Source organism: Plutella xylostella, chromosome 30, assembly GCF_932276165.1.
Source record: "Plutella xylostella chromosome 30, ilPluXylo3.1, whole genome shotgun sequence".
Taxonomy (NCBI): domain Eukaryota; kingdom Metazoa; phylum Arthropoda; class Insecta; order Lepidoptera; family Plutellidae; genus Plutella; species Plutella xylostella.
In genome coordinates this window covers 171330-184549 of record NC_064010.1, presented here as the reverse complement: position 1 = coordinate 184549, position 13220 = coordinate 171330, and the positions used below count along the sequence as shown (strand labels likewise).

The window sequence follows — 13220 nt, the reverse complement described above, 5'->3', positions numbered from 1 at the left end:
GGTTTATCATATCAGGATTAACTTTCTGAATGCACCCATTCAATGTTCAAACAGAGTGCATTATCTACTATTTACATACTGTAATGTGTGATTAATAAATCTAATGGTCATATGGGTAATTAAACAGTGTTATTGTTTTATTTATTTTTACACAAGCTATAGCTTTTCTAGTTCTTAAACCTGAAACTACATTCATAACTTAAGCATTACAGCACAATAACCTTCATCACCACTGCGGGTCATGGATCTCAGAAAATCTGATTTACTACTGGCCATTTGGAAAATTAAGTCTGGAGTATGCCTGCATAAAAGGTTGAATATGATCAGTAATAAAATTTAAATAAATAAATGAAACATTTGTCTTAAATGTTTGCAAACAACAAATTGCTGAAAAACTAACAATATTGAACTCATTTAGTTTTCATTCACCTAGACTAAATCTTGAAGTGTGTACCAATACCAATGTAATATTGGGATTTCATAGTGAAAAAAATAGTTACATAAAAAATAATTTTACAACACAACACCTTGTTTACATCTCATGTTAACAAAATATCACAAACATGATGAAACATATTACGAAATAAACACCTTATCCTAAGGACATGAAGTCCAAAACTGAACGCTGCCAATATGGAACCGATGCCAAGATTTAATGTTATGAATGAAAAACAGTCCCAAGTACATGAATGAATATTCAAGAATATAAAAGCAAACAAGTTTAATATGTTCTGTCAATTTTATGAACTGTACTTTTTATACTTGGAGGACTTTATCCCTACAAGATTGAGTGCTAAAGAAATGTTTGGTAAATAACATCCCTCTTCTACCACTGAGCTCTTATTTGGAATTAGTTTGGTTTTAGGATTTGTGACCTTATTCATTGGTGCAATGGTTGTCATTTGGTTTTACTTAAAACAGTTTGAGTTAACAAGTTTTTGTGTATGACATTCCATCTTGTTTGTATCTATATAATCTAAGCTTTCACCACAGTGACAAATCTTATACTAGCTCTAATGTTTGTCACCAACATGCTAAGAGGATCAGCTACTCACAACACAACATATCCAATGACTTTGGCTTCCTCTAAATCCCTTGGAAACTGAACATTTAATTTATATTAGGTATTTATGTACTGCATTGAGTTCAAAATGAAGATTGAGGAGTTGCAGAAAGGAACTTTAAGCTAATGTCGGCATTAAATCTATGCCTGTGTCTTTCCGTCCATATTATACTATCAAAGCAGGCAGCAATATATTTAAGGTTGACACTATCGTAAAGTTCCTTTCTGCTACTCAGTGACAATATGCAAATAATTTATGAAACCAAATATGGATATGGTCACCTCTGAATCTCATTTTCGTACAGAAGATAACAATATAAACAAACAAACAAAGTGCACAGTACAAGGCAACAAAAGACTAACCTTGTTATTATATCAACTTCCTTCTTCCTAACGACTCAAGGTTCAAAAGTTATATTTAGGTGTTATAATGTATTGTTACTGATGCACACAATTACTGGAAATAATTTCATGCATTTCTCTCCAAGGAGAAGCATATCTTCAAAACAACAGCTAAGTTTAGTAAAATATGAGAATTGTAGAAAATCTGTTTCAGAGAATCTGAAGTCATCATCGTCCGCCATCTAATTTCCGCTTCTGGACGTAGACTCTCCGAAGGCACTCCACAATTCTTTGTCCTCTGCCTTCCTCTTTCAACTAAATTGATAGGATACCTTAACCAGGCAACAGTTAAGTTTTATTTATATTAGTGATAGTGACTACTATAAAGATGCATAGTTTGTCAGCTAAGGCAGTTGAATTTAATTAATTCTAGCCTTTCCCTTGAGCTTTGCTTCACACTAATGGTTTTCTGTGGGAATTTTGTGATAAAAATATCATTTTTTTTTCTTTCTATAGAAAGCTTCTGTGTTTGTCCAGGGCGTCAGCTTACGGAAAAGCAGTTTTTCTGTGAAACTTACATACACCCATCACTACTGACAAGCTACAGTCTAGATGTCACTAGGGGGAACCCCTTGCACATGTCAACCCCGGGCTACTTACCAACTATTCTCATGATGTTTGTTGCAGATGTGACACGGTGGTGATGTGGGCGTGGGCGGCGTGCGGCGCGGCGGTGCTGGCGTGCGCGCTGCTGCTGCTGGCGCTGCGCCGGCGCAAGCGCGCGCGCCGCCCGCCCGCCCGCCTGCCGCCGCCGCTACAGGTAACGTCATCATAATCATCAGCTCCTAATCAGCGCCATAGATCTCGAAAAGTAGATTTCCTAGGATCAGCAAGATCAAACCGAGAGCGGCTGCCTCCTGCACGACAGTGCGACGTCATGCGGTTTTGGCCGCTCTCTCTTTCCATTGCCAGGTACAAGTCGTCCATAAGTCGTCCATACTAATGATGACACTAGGTATTTCGCATGGAATTTCAGTGAAGTCCACACTAGGCTAAGCCTGTGTCGTGGACTTCGGTAGGGAGATATAACCAAAGTAATTTGTTATGCGCTAGGTGGTACACTGTTGTGTAAAAATAAAATAAAAGTAACAAAATTCTTTAAATTCTAGGTAAGTAACTAATTATAGAAAAATATTTTTATTTAAAAAAGAAAACAATAATTTTATTCTATCCTTGTGAGGATGTAATCAACTTATTAGGTAAAATAAATGAGATCTCTATTTGACTTTAGGTAATTATTTAAACTTTGAAAACTTAAATTATTTTAATCTAAAAACTGTGAAATTTAATTAAACATTGGAGATAAGTTACAAATAATAATAATATTATCACATATATAGGTAAATATATTATTATATAGATATATACCATACAATATTTATATGTATAAGATAAGATAATATATATATGTATATAGATATATACCATACAATATTTATATATATATATATATACATGGGAGCTTAAGTAGGAATTTATTTAGCATATAATAGGTAGTTGGAATTTATTTTGTTAGCTTAGGATTTCTTCTGTATCTGAATAATCAAGATTAATAAGCCATTTACTCAAGATATTTTTAGTTTCTTTCATTGTGCATTGGTGGAACCCGCTTTGTCAGAGCGAGTGTCTTCAGGCTCCTAAATAAGGAGAAAAAAAAGTCATGAACATCTCGTTGCAATCCCCATTGGTTCTTGATTCATGAACTCTCAGTCATATGACTAGACGATTTCTCTTAACATTCTTATATTTGTGGGGGTTTTTACCCTGGTCCTTTAGGGGATACGCCCACTTCAATAGACCAACCACACCTTAGACTGGAGTGGTGGTTAGATAATAGATAAGGAAGGCCAAATACAAAGTGTTGTGGCGCTTGGGATACCTCTGCCAAGCCAGCAGTGAGGTATTGTTGGTTCCTCTGGTAAACTACATTCCTGGTTATATTTTTGTCAGGTAATAATGACTGGATGTTTTAACAATAAGAGCAATTAATTATTTTGTGACGTCACTGCTTATCATTGTGCAATCTTCAAGTGCATTGTGTAAATGAGATGATGAGTTGGTCCGAACCCGGAATGTACATGATTGTGTATGATTGGACAATAAATGTATCAGTTTTGTTTGAATCGATTCATTTCATTTCGAAGATTCTGCAGGTTGCATTCGTAAATTTAAATTATGGAGTGTGTTTTAAGTGTAAGTATCTATTATTAAAGATTATAATATTAATGAATCATCACATTTATATCAACAGTGAAGTAATGATGAATTCAATTGGTCAGTGATATATGTGTATACACTTTCTTGTATTTACACTTTATACTATTACAACATTCAATCAGCGCCTATTTTTCTATAGAAGGTTAGATAATGTTTAATAGACAAATATTCAGAATTTACAACCTTAATTAACATTACTTATTAGTTTTATAACTTTTAACCTTCTATTCAAAAAATCAGCCCTCAAGTAAACAATATAACCTTACACAGAACAGCTGCCTCTAGGTGCCAATTATACGTTACAATATCTCTAATATTAGACAAGCGTGGATAACATCATTCAAACTAATACCCTAATCCATTGTTTCCAGGTGCACATAGTCCGCTCGCTGGCGCCGCCGCCGCCCGCGCGCGCCCCCGCCCCCGCGCGCCTCCTCGCCCCCGCTCCGCCCCCCGCCCCCGCGCCCCTCGCCGCTCCGCTGCTGGGCGCGCCGCCCCCGCTGCGCCCGGAGCCCTGGCTGCCGCGCCCCTTCGACTACCAGCACCCGGTGCGCCCCCTCGCCCCGCCCCCCGCCTCGCTCGGCGCAGACCTCAACCAGGAGACCCGGGCCAAGAAGTTCAGCGCCACGCGCTCCCCGTCCTTGGAGAAGGACGACCGGAGCCCGTTCCCACTAAGTGCTAAATCTAGTGACAGTGACGTGTTCGGTTTTGACGACGTGGCAGTGACGGCCATGAGCGGCCCCGGTGGTGACCCCGACGCGGGTTCGCCGACCAACTTACGGCGGTTTCGTTCCGTCAGTACTAGACTCAACATGTGCAGCGTCAGTGAGTCCCCGCTGGACGGACACAAGGAGGTGCAATCTCCCAAAATAGTCGAGTGTAGTAGTGCTAAAGAGAAGTCCAACGTGTGCAAGTTTGACTTCTCCCCGCGTTTGTTAGGCGACAGCGGTTCCCCTCGTTTTTTCACTCCGCCTGAGACGGTGTCTCCGGTGTTCTTCCCGGCGGCGTCCCCGCGCTCCGCGTACTACGACTCGGTGCGGTCGCCGCGGTTCTTCCCCGACACGCCGCGCCCCGCGTCCCCCCGCGCCCCCGCCTCCCCCCGCGCCCCCGCGTCCCCCCGCGCGCTCGCCGACCACCAGAACAGAAACAACGGCCTCGGGGACAAACCCAACTCGCCGCGGATATTAAACAACAAGCCTAAAAGTCCGAAAGTGTACAGTTATAATAAAGAGAACTATTTCACGTTCGATAATGTGGCGACGGAGGACAGTGCGTGTAGGTTGTCGCCGCGACCGAAGCGGTATTTGGGGAGAAACTCCATTGAGAAGGAGAAGTATACGCCCCCAGTAGATAAAGACGTCAGGAAGTACAGGCGGCATAACAGCTGCGACACTAATTATAAAAACGTCGATGTGAACGTGCTGAACAGCGAAAACAACAATCGCGATCTCGAAACTGAAAGTACCAAAGATAAAATAGACAATGCAGATGTGGATGTGGTCGACTGTTGTGTTATTCTGGACTCTGTGCGTTTGGATTCCATTGAGGACTCGGAAAAGACGGAACTGCTAACCCCGAGCCATTCGAGCTCAGCACAGATGAGGCGGCAAAGGCTCAAATCCATATCCCTAGATTCAGATAATGCCAAAATCATAGAGCAGAACTTAGGGCTGCCTATAGCGAAACAAATGAAGGATCAGATGAACGAAGCGTATAAACAAGAGAGTGCTTCTTGCGAGAGCATCGAGCGATCGTATCCGAAGTCCCCGACAGAGAGACCCGTGTTCAAATTCGAAGGAGAACCAAAAGAGAAGACTCCTGAAGAAGACCCGAAAACGCCAGACCTGAAACAAAAGAAGTGCCTCAGGCAGAGCTCAGATACACAGTCGTTCTTAGACATGCCGAGGTTTTCACCGAAAGAATTCGAGATTACAGTGACTAGTGAAGAAGGAGACACCACATCTGCAGAAGTAGAATCTAAGAAGGAAAAGAAAGCAAAGAAAAACCTCCGAAACTTGACCATCGATTTGACGAAACGCGACACCGACCTCGAGAAAGAATTGCTAGAATTCGAGAAGTTATACACCGACGCTGAAGAGAAAAAGGTTAAAACGCCAACACTGAAAGTTAAAGCAACCTCTTTGGACTCTTCAGAGTCCGTCAACCTTTCCCTCCCACAGAAGAAAACGCTAGATGTGCCACAAAACTCCATATCCGTTCCTAACACACCAAAAAGACAGTTGAAACGAATCTTAGCGCAGAAAAGTAACCAGAGTAAAATGGGCTACGCGCAGTGTTCAGCTGACCAAAGACGCTTATACATGAAAGGTCAAGACAGTGGCATATTCCTGCGAGAGAACCACGCGAGCCTCATGCTGTACCAGCCGGGCACGTCGCGCGGCTCCAGGACCATGGGCTCCTTCGACGAGAACATGGCCGATGCAGACAAGCCAGAGATCAGCGTCACTGGCTACCACCTCGACTCCACACAGACCCTCGGTTCGAACTTGCTGAACTACAAGCAGAATCTGAGCGTCTCCAGCACAAACCTGAAGACGTTGCCGGAAGGAGTGCCGTCTGACGACTTCGAGCCGAGCGCGGAAGAAGAGAAGTTTGGCAAGAAGTTGCACAGGAGGAACTCCAACCAAAGCCTCATGCTGAGTCTGGATGGGAAGTACTCTACCCACAGTCTCCAAAGCTCTAATTGCTCGTTGAGTAGCGCTGGAGTCTCTTGCCACAACCTGGCCTCGGTCAGGAATAGCGTCTCCAACTTCAGTCTGAATACCGACAACCGACAGAAGAAGCTGTCGTTAGAGAGACGAGACTCGAATGCCTCTATGATGGTCAATACAGAGCATTTGACTCCAACGACCAGAGTCATTTGCTCCTCAAACACAAACCTCTCCGGAGAGACGCAGAATAAAAACTGTCTGCTTCAAAGGCGAGGGTCGAATAATAGCTTGACGCTAAATATTCTGTCTACGAATAATCTAAGTCGCCATTCTAGTAACAGCTCCTTGAACAAGGAAGCGAAACCTGGGATGAAGAAAGGTTTACTCGAGCGTAGAAGTTCAAATACATCTCTCACGCTAAACATTAACAACTCCAACCCACAATTATCCGTGAATCGTGGCCTCAGCATATCTAACTACAATCTGAATGGTTCCACCTGCAACCTGAGCCGCTATAACAGCAACCACAGCATCGACAACCCCGCGCCGGAACCCAAAAAGGGCATCTTAGAACGACGAAGCTCCAACACATCCCTAACTTTAAACATAAGCGGCGCGCAAGAGCCTCGAGACATAGAGATAGACGAAAACCTAATAGACAGTAACCTGAAAGAACTTCAGCAACCGAAACACCGGAAGTCTTTGAGTACGGAAAACTTGATCCCCAAATCGTACAAAAGCCGCATGAGACTTGTGAGTAACGACAGCAAATGCACGGGCTTCGGCTCCCACGACAACCTGTGGTCCACTTCCTATATCGAGCCAGAGAACTGTCCTCAAAACTTGACTTACGTGTGTGGGGACCAGGACAATGAGCTCATCTACGCTTTCGGCGCTTCAAGTACCGATCCGAACTACCAACAAGGCTTCACTCGCAACATAACAACCAAGCCTTTATCCCCGCAAACCACGTCAGAAGACTTCCGTCTATATCTGGCCAACATGCAGCACCTACAGAACGCTTCAAGCGTGCTATCCAGACAGCAGTTACGGGACTTAAACGACGTATTCCAAAACGGCTACTCTAAAGTCAAATGCCACAGTCTACCGGACGGGCAGCCCTGCTGCTCCGGTACGGTTAAAGAGTCAGACCTCTCGAAAGACAACCCTCAAATGGAGATCCCAGAGCCAGCCATCCCCCTTCCTTGTTCTGAATACCAGAAGAAGTTACTAAGGAGTCTTCACCAGGAGTTCTGGGATATGCCGACCAATTTCCAAGAGAAGCCGATAGTGTCTGGGTCCAACTCCAAGAATAGATACAAGACCATCCTGCCGAATGAACATTCAAGGTTCATTCTGAAAGATGACGGCGCCGCCGCTGAGGCGTATATCAATGCCAATTTTATCAAGGTGAGTTTGATAAAGCTTGTATGTTTAATTAATATATCTTGACTTGACTAAATATCCCTCTTTCTATGCTGTCTATCATCATGATCATCATCAGCCCCCAATCGTTATCTTATGGACATAGCCCTCTCCCTAGAAGCGTATTATTTTAGTGTAGCTCTTTCGTCCTCCAAATTAAAGCAGCACATGCTGAGCATGGCACCTTTTGCCGAAAAGTTATTTTTGATATAGGTATTAGTGAAAACTGAAAACTGTTTCAGCAGCTTCATAATAACCTTGCCAAGCATATTTCATAATATTGTACTTACTCATTTAAATTCATAGGTGTTTAAATAAATATTTTTGATTTTGATTTTTTTTTTGAATAATTATTCAAAAAAGTTTAATCCAACTAACGCACACCCCACCTCTCCGCAGGGGCACGAGTACACAAAGAACAGCTACATCGCGACCCAGGGACCCCTCCAGAACACAATCTACGACTTCTGGCTGATGGTGTACCAGAACCAGGCCGCCTTCCGAGCCAGCAAACCCCCAGACCCCGCCGCCTGCTGCTACGGGGTGCAAAAAGTCGTCATGCTCACAAACTTCATAGAGAACAACAGGCAGAAGTGCGAAAAGTACTTCCCGCTTGACCTAAACGAAGAGGTCACCTTCGAAAGCCCCGATCCTACAGACACAACCACCTTCTTCGATGAATCTGTTACGGATGAACCTAAGAACAGCTTTAGGATTAAAAACAACGGGGTTATTACCAAGTCTGGGTATACGATACGCAAACTCGAAGTGACTTACATTAGGCAAGTGAAGTGCGCGAGTGAAACAGACAGTGTGATTGTGCACCACTACTGGTTCCACAACTGGGCCGACCACAAGTGTCCTAAAGACGTGAACGCGTTGTTGAACCTCAGTCTGGATATAATGAAGGATTCCAACAACGATTTCAGCCAAAGAAGTGATGTGGTGGACGAATTATGCAAGTGTGCGGACAGCCCGCAGCCTAATCCAAAGTTTTTGTTTCCCCCGGTCGATGATATGCAGAGCCCTTGTGACGTTCAAGTTAATTTCTCCGCTCCTTTAGACTTTTCGAATGAGAGTCTTTCGCCTCCAACTATAATCCACTGTTCAGCGGGTATAGGAAGGACTGGATGCCTAATCGCCATTCTAAACGGCATCAAACAGTTGACGAACGAACAGAAAGTGGATGTGCTAGGCATAGTGTGTAATATGCGGCTAAATCGCGGAGGCATGGTGCAGAACTCTGAACAGTACGAGCTGATCCACAAAGTGCTGTGTGTGTTCGAACAAGCCTGCTTGCCTGGGTTATAGTGCACGTGAGAATTTACAAATAATTTTTAACTGCTCATGGCAAAGTTTTTTTTAATGTGGCAAAACTGGCAAAGCTTATTTCGATGTTGGCAACATTTTATTAGAATCCACACTATAGTCCAGATAATCTAGTCTGCCGAGCGTGGAGGTTAGTGGAGGTATGTTCTGTGATGTCCACGCTTGGCAGGCAAGTTGGAGTATACTTTATACAAATATAACGTATTTCAGTAATACCAAAAATAATTCTGATATTTATTTACCTGTCCTTCTGGGTCAGTGAATTAAGCTTTGCCGTTTATAAATGTGCGTGTGTCGTTATTGTTAAGATAGGGCTGTCAGAAAGCTTTGTGAAACAAATAGAACTTAACAAAATAACAGGATTTTAGCACATAATAGCCAGTTTTTAAGTCCTTGATGAACTATGTATTTTTTAAGGAGGCACAAATTTAATTGTATATTTTAAGAGAGCGTAGTGTTTATATGAAATTAGGAATTTAACTACATTTAAATGTGACGTAACTTATTGTTTTTGTATAGACAGATAGATACTGACCCCCTTATTCATAGAGAAGTTACAAAACGTTTTAACTAATACACTGTTTTGTCCCTCTCCAACAAAGAACAATTTGTTCTTTGACAGAGAGGGACAAAACAGTTTATTAGTTAAAACGTATTGTAACTTTTCTATGAATAAGGGGGTAAGTTTTTAAATAAGAGTTATCTATTTATTTTTATGTTTTTATCTTCAATGTGCTCACCATGAGTTTACTACGTAAGCGCTACCGAATCCGTTAACTTTTCGTACTATTTTGTAATTATTTTAATTCCAGGATTAGTCTGTGTTAGATAGGTCTGTTCACACCGAAAAATTACTGGTATCTATATCAATATTCAATTAATTAGTAAGTAATGAGATATGGATCCATTTAGTTCGCTCTCACCGGAACAGATAAGTTTGTGGCACTGTACAGACTTATTTTGGGTTTATTATAAGTTTCACTTCACTATTTATTTCACAGAACCTTTGGTGTACAGTACACTGTTCAGTCAGTCCAGTAGTTGGTAGACTATACAGCTTTATACTGGAAATTCGTTTTATGAATGTCGTATTTGTTGCAAACTCATGGTGGAGGCACGGCCACTGGGCTACTATTCGTGCTGGAATATTTTCATAATCGACTTAAAACTAGGAAGTACTAATAACAGTAATTTTTTAATACATTATCAGTATAAATATAAATTATTTTCTATAGCTAAGTACGAAATGCAATCGGATTTGTAAATGTTTTTAACTGTGTTTTTTTGTTTTCAGTCGTTTATGAAAATGGTTTTAAAGTAAGACACCTTACTAAATAGATTTAAGAGATTAGTCAGCATTTAACTAAGTGAAATTACATATAAATGATATCTATATGTATAACTGTGTGGCGTCTATATATAGAGAAATTTTATTTAAATTTATACGTTTTTTATTTATTTCATTTAAGTTATTTTAGGAAAAAAATTAATAGATTTGTTTAAGTCAGAGGTTACTCGCAAGCGAGCAATATAAATAGGTATGAAAATTATAATGTGTATTTTAATGATTTAATTAAGTACAAAATTTACAAACGTAATCAAAATCAATCAGGTATTATACCTACCTATGCATAAAATCAATAATATTTTTCTAGCACGTGTAAGACGTTTTTATACTTACCTACTAAACTCTGATTGGGAGGTATGAAATACCGCAAAACTGTCAAAAATATGAGTTGACTTACAGCTGAATGATGTTAAATGAATAGTTATTGAAGTCTAGACAAGCACAATGCAGCAAGTTACAGTTCAAGGTTCTAGGAAGTACTTCGTACAAAATGATGAGAATTCTGCTGCTGAATCATCTTTGAATTAAAAAGACAGTGGGTCTTACCCAGTCTTACCATCTTTAACAGTCACATAACACAAACAACACCCACAGAAGACCCGAAAACTAATAACTACTCCGGTCAGGATTCGAACCCGGCATCTTCAACTCTCTATATCGACGAATGAACGAACAAGAATAGTCATGCAATCGGCACGCTTAATACAACGAGATAGAACCGTGGTTCGCGCAGCGCTCCGAAACTACGGAACAACAAATATACGCAGCGATATCCACGACTCCATCTCGTTGTATGAGGCTGTGCCAATTTCTCCATTGTTGGTTATCTAACCGACAGGGATTGATTTATAAACTAAACGTCATCCTAACTAATATTATAAATGTGAAAGTAACTGTGTCTGTCTGTCTGTCTGTTACTCTTTCACGCCAAAACTACTGAACGGATTTGAATGAAATTTGGTATACATACGGTCTAGACTCCGGGAAAGAACATAGGCTACTTTTTATCCCGGAATTCCCACGGGAAAACTTTTTAAGGCGAAGCGAAGCGCGCGGGAACAGCTAGTCTCCATGTAAAATTCATGACAGATGTGTCAAAAGTCAACCACTACTCCCTGGTTATGCTCTAACCGACAATGCAGAAATTGGTACTTACCGATTGCATGACAGCTCTTGTTCGCACGTTCGTTCGATTTTAGTAGTGGACTAGTGGCCCTCCCGGGCAATGGAGAACAGCCTTGTATTGGTCCATGACAGGACCCTCCAGCCGTTATCTTCGTACCCACCAAAATTTTCCAAAAGATATAGATAGATAGCCAAAAGGGCGACACACAACAAAACTGGGTCCTTCTTAACAATTTTGTCCTTCAAAGCTATACAGGTTGATTGGTAAGTTATTCATAGTTTATACTTCAGAAGGGGGCGCATTTAGTTAAGACGTGACAAGAGTTTTGCATCACGCTCACTCACATCGCGCAGTCTCAAGAGCGACCGCGATGGAGAACTTTTGTCTCGTCTTAATAACTCCCCATGCTACATGGCCAGATAGGTACTTAGGTACCTATATTTGAAAGAAAGGTTTCCGAACTATACACCGTACAAGAATAAGAAGATTGCCTACATAACCCACGTCGAATGTACATATGTACGTGATAATTAAGTAAACAGATTCATATCGGATCAATTCGGAAAAATTAACATAATGTAGAGAAATCCTGCTCTGTTTTAGGGTGCCGTAACCGTAAGGTCATTAGGTATAATCTGTCATAACTACCTACATGAAAATTTAGCTACCTACATAGGGACATACATAATTATCTCAGATCATAAAAACTATATGATAAGTACATTATGCTCAGTGCTCACATCCCTGTCTCCCAGGGGGGTAGGCAGAGACTATGGAACTGCACGTGCCACGGTGACATACTTCTTTCGCGTCCTCCACATTTATAAGTCTTGTTGCATTTCTTATATTGAACAGTTTCAAGGTGATTGATGCGATTTACTATCGTAGTTCTCATAGTGCCCAATAGATGTCTCCACATGTCTCTTTGAACAGACAAAACATCTATCGATAAATTTGGTTCCTATGCCTACTCCTCCAAGCTGGTATCTGATCCAGCACGTCTAGTACAAAGTGGCGCCTCTAGCTAAAACTATCGTGAAACATTTTACCAACCAAGTTTATGTAATCAAATGTTGTTTTCGGTGGGTTTCGTAAGTTAAAAATCCGGGTAAAGGCTAAAGGCACCTGGGGTTAGCTACAGAACCTCTCTACGTTTAGTACCTACGTCTGCATACCGATGCCGATGGCGTTTATGACAAAAGTGTGATAGTCAATATTGTTTTTGTTTTTCAATTAGCACTTTTCGTATGATGTATTGTTCAGATGTAATGCGTTGTTATCTGTGGGCGCTAGGCGTAAGGACGAATCGCGAACATTGGAGTAACATCTTGCACAAATACTAGATTTAATTTCAGTTAGGATCAAAAGTAGTTAATTTATAAACTAGGTATACCTATTGTACGGCACTGCTCTGTGCTCTAGCGTTCACTAATTCACTTTAGGTAAAATACAATCTCAATATCTACAATACAATATTTCAACATTTTCAACTACAATAATCAGAGGGTAACTATATTCTCCGTGGAGGTAAGTACTTATACCTAATTTCAGCGCTTAGTACTAACTACTTAGCGTAACTAGAGTCTACCACTATGTCTTGTACCAATAGGTAAGAACGTATAAGGTCAACGTGGGGAC

At 41.1% G+C, this 13220-nt stretch overlaps 1 protein-coding gene across 1 annotated transcript; it reads left to right on the top strand.

Moving 5' to 3' along the window:
- The first annotated feature begins 3640 nt into the window (after positions 1 to 3640).
- Positions 3641 to 9636, top strand: LOC105387703. The gene is made up of 3 exons (XM_048631921.1): positions 3641 to 3658; positions 4054 to 7764; positions 8179 to 9636. Exons 1-3 carry the CDS (start codon positions 3641 to 3643, stop codon positions 9088 to 9090), a joined length of 4641 nt encoding a protein of 1546 aa, XP_048487878.1. The 3' UTR covers positions 9091 to 9636.
- Positions 9637 to 13220: the final 3584 nt, after the last annotated feature.

Excerpts from the sequence above, each read along its gene's own strand:
- LOC105387703 (XM_048631921.1), top strand. Across the intron at positions 7,765-8,178 it reads TCAATGCCAATTTTATCAAG|GGGCACGAGTACACAAAGAA; the intron begins GTGAGTTTGATA and ends ACCTCTCCGCAG.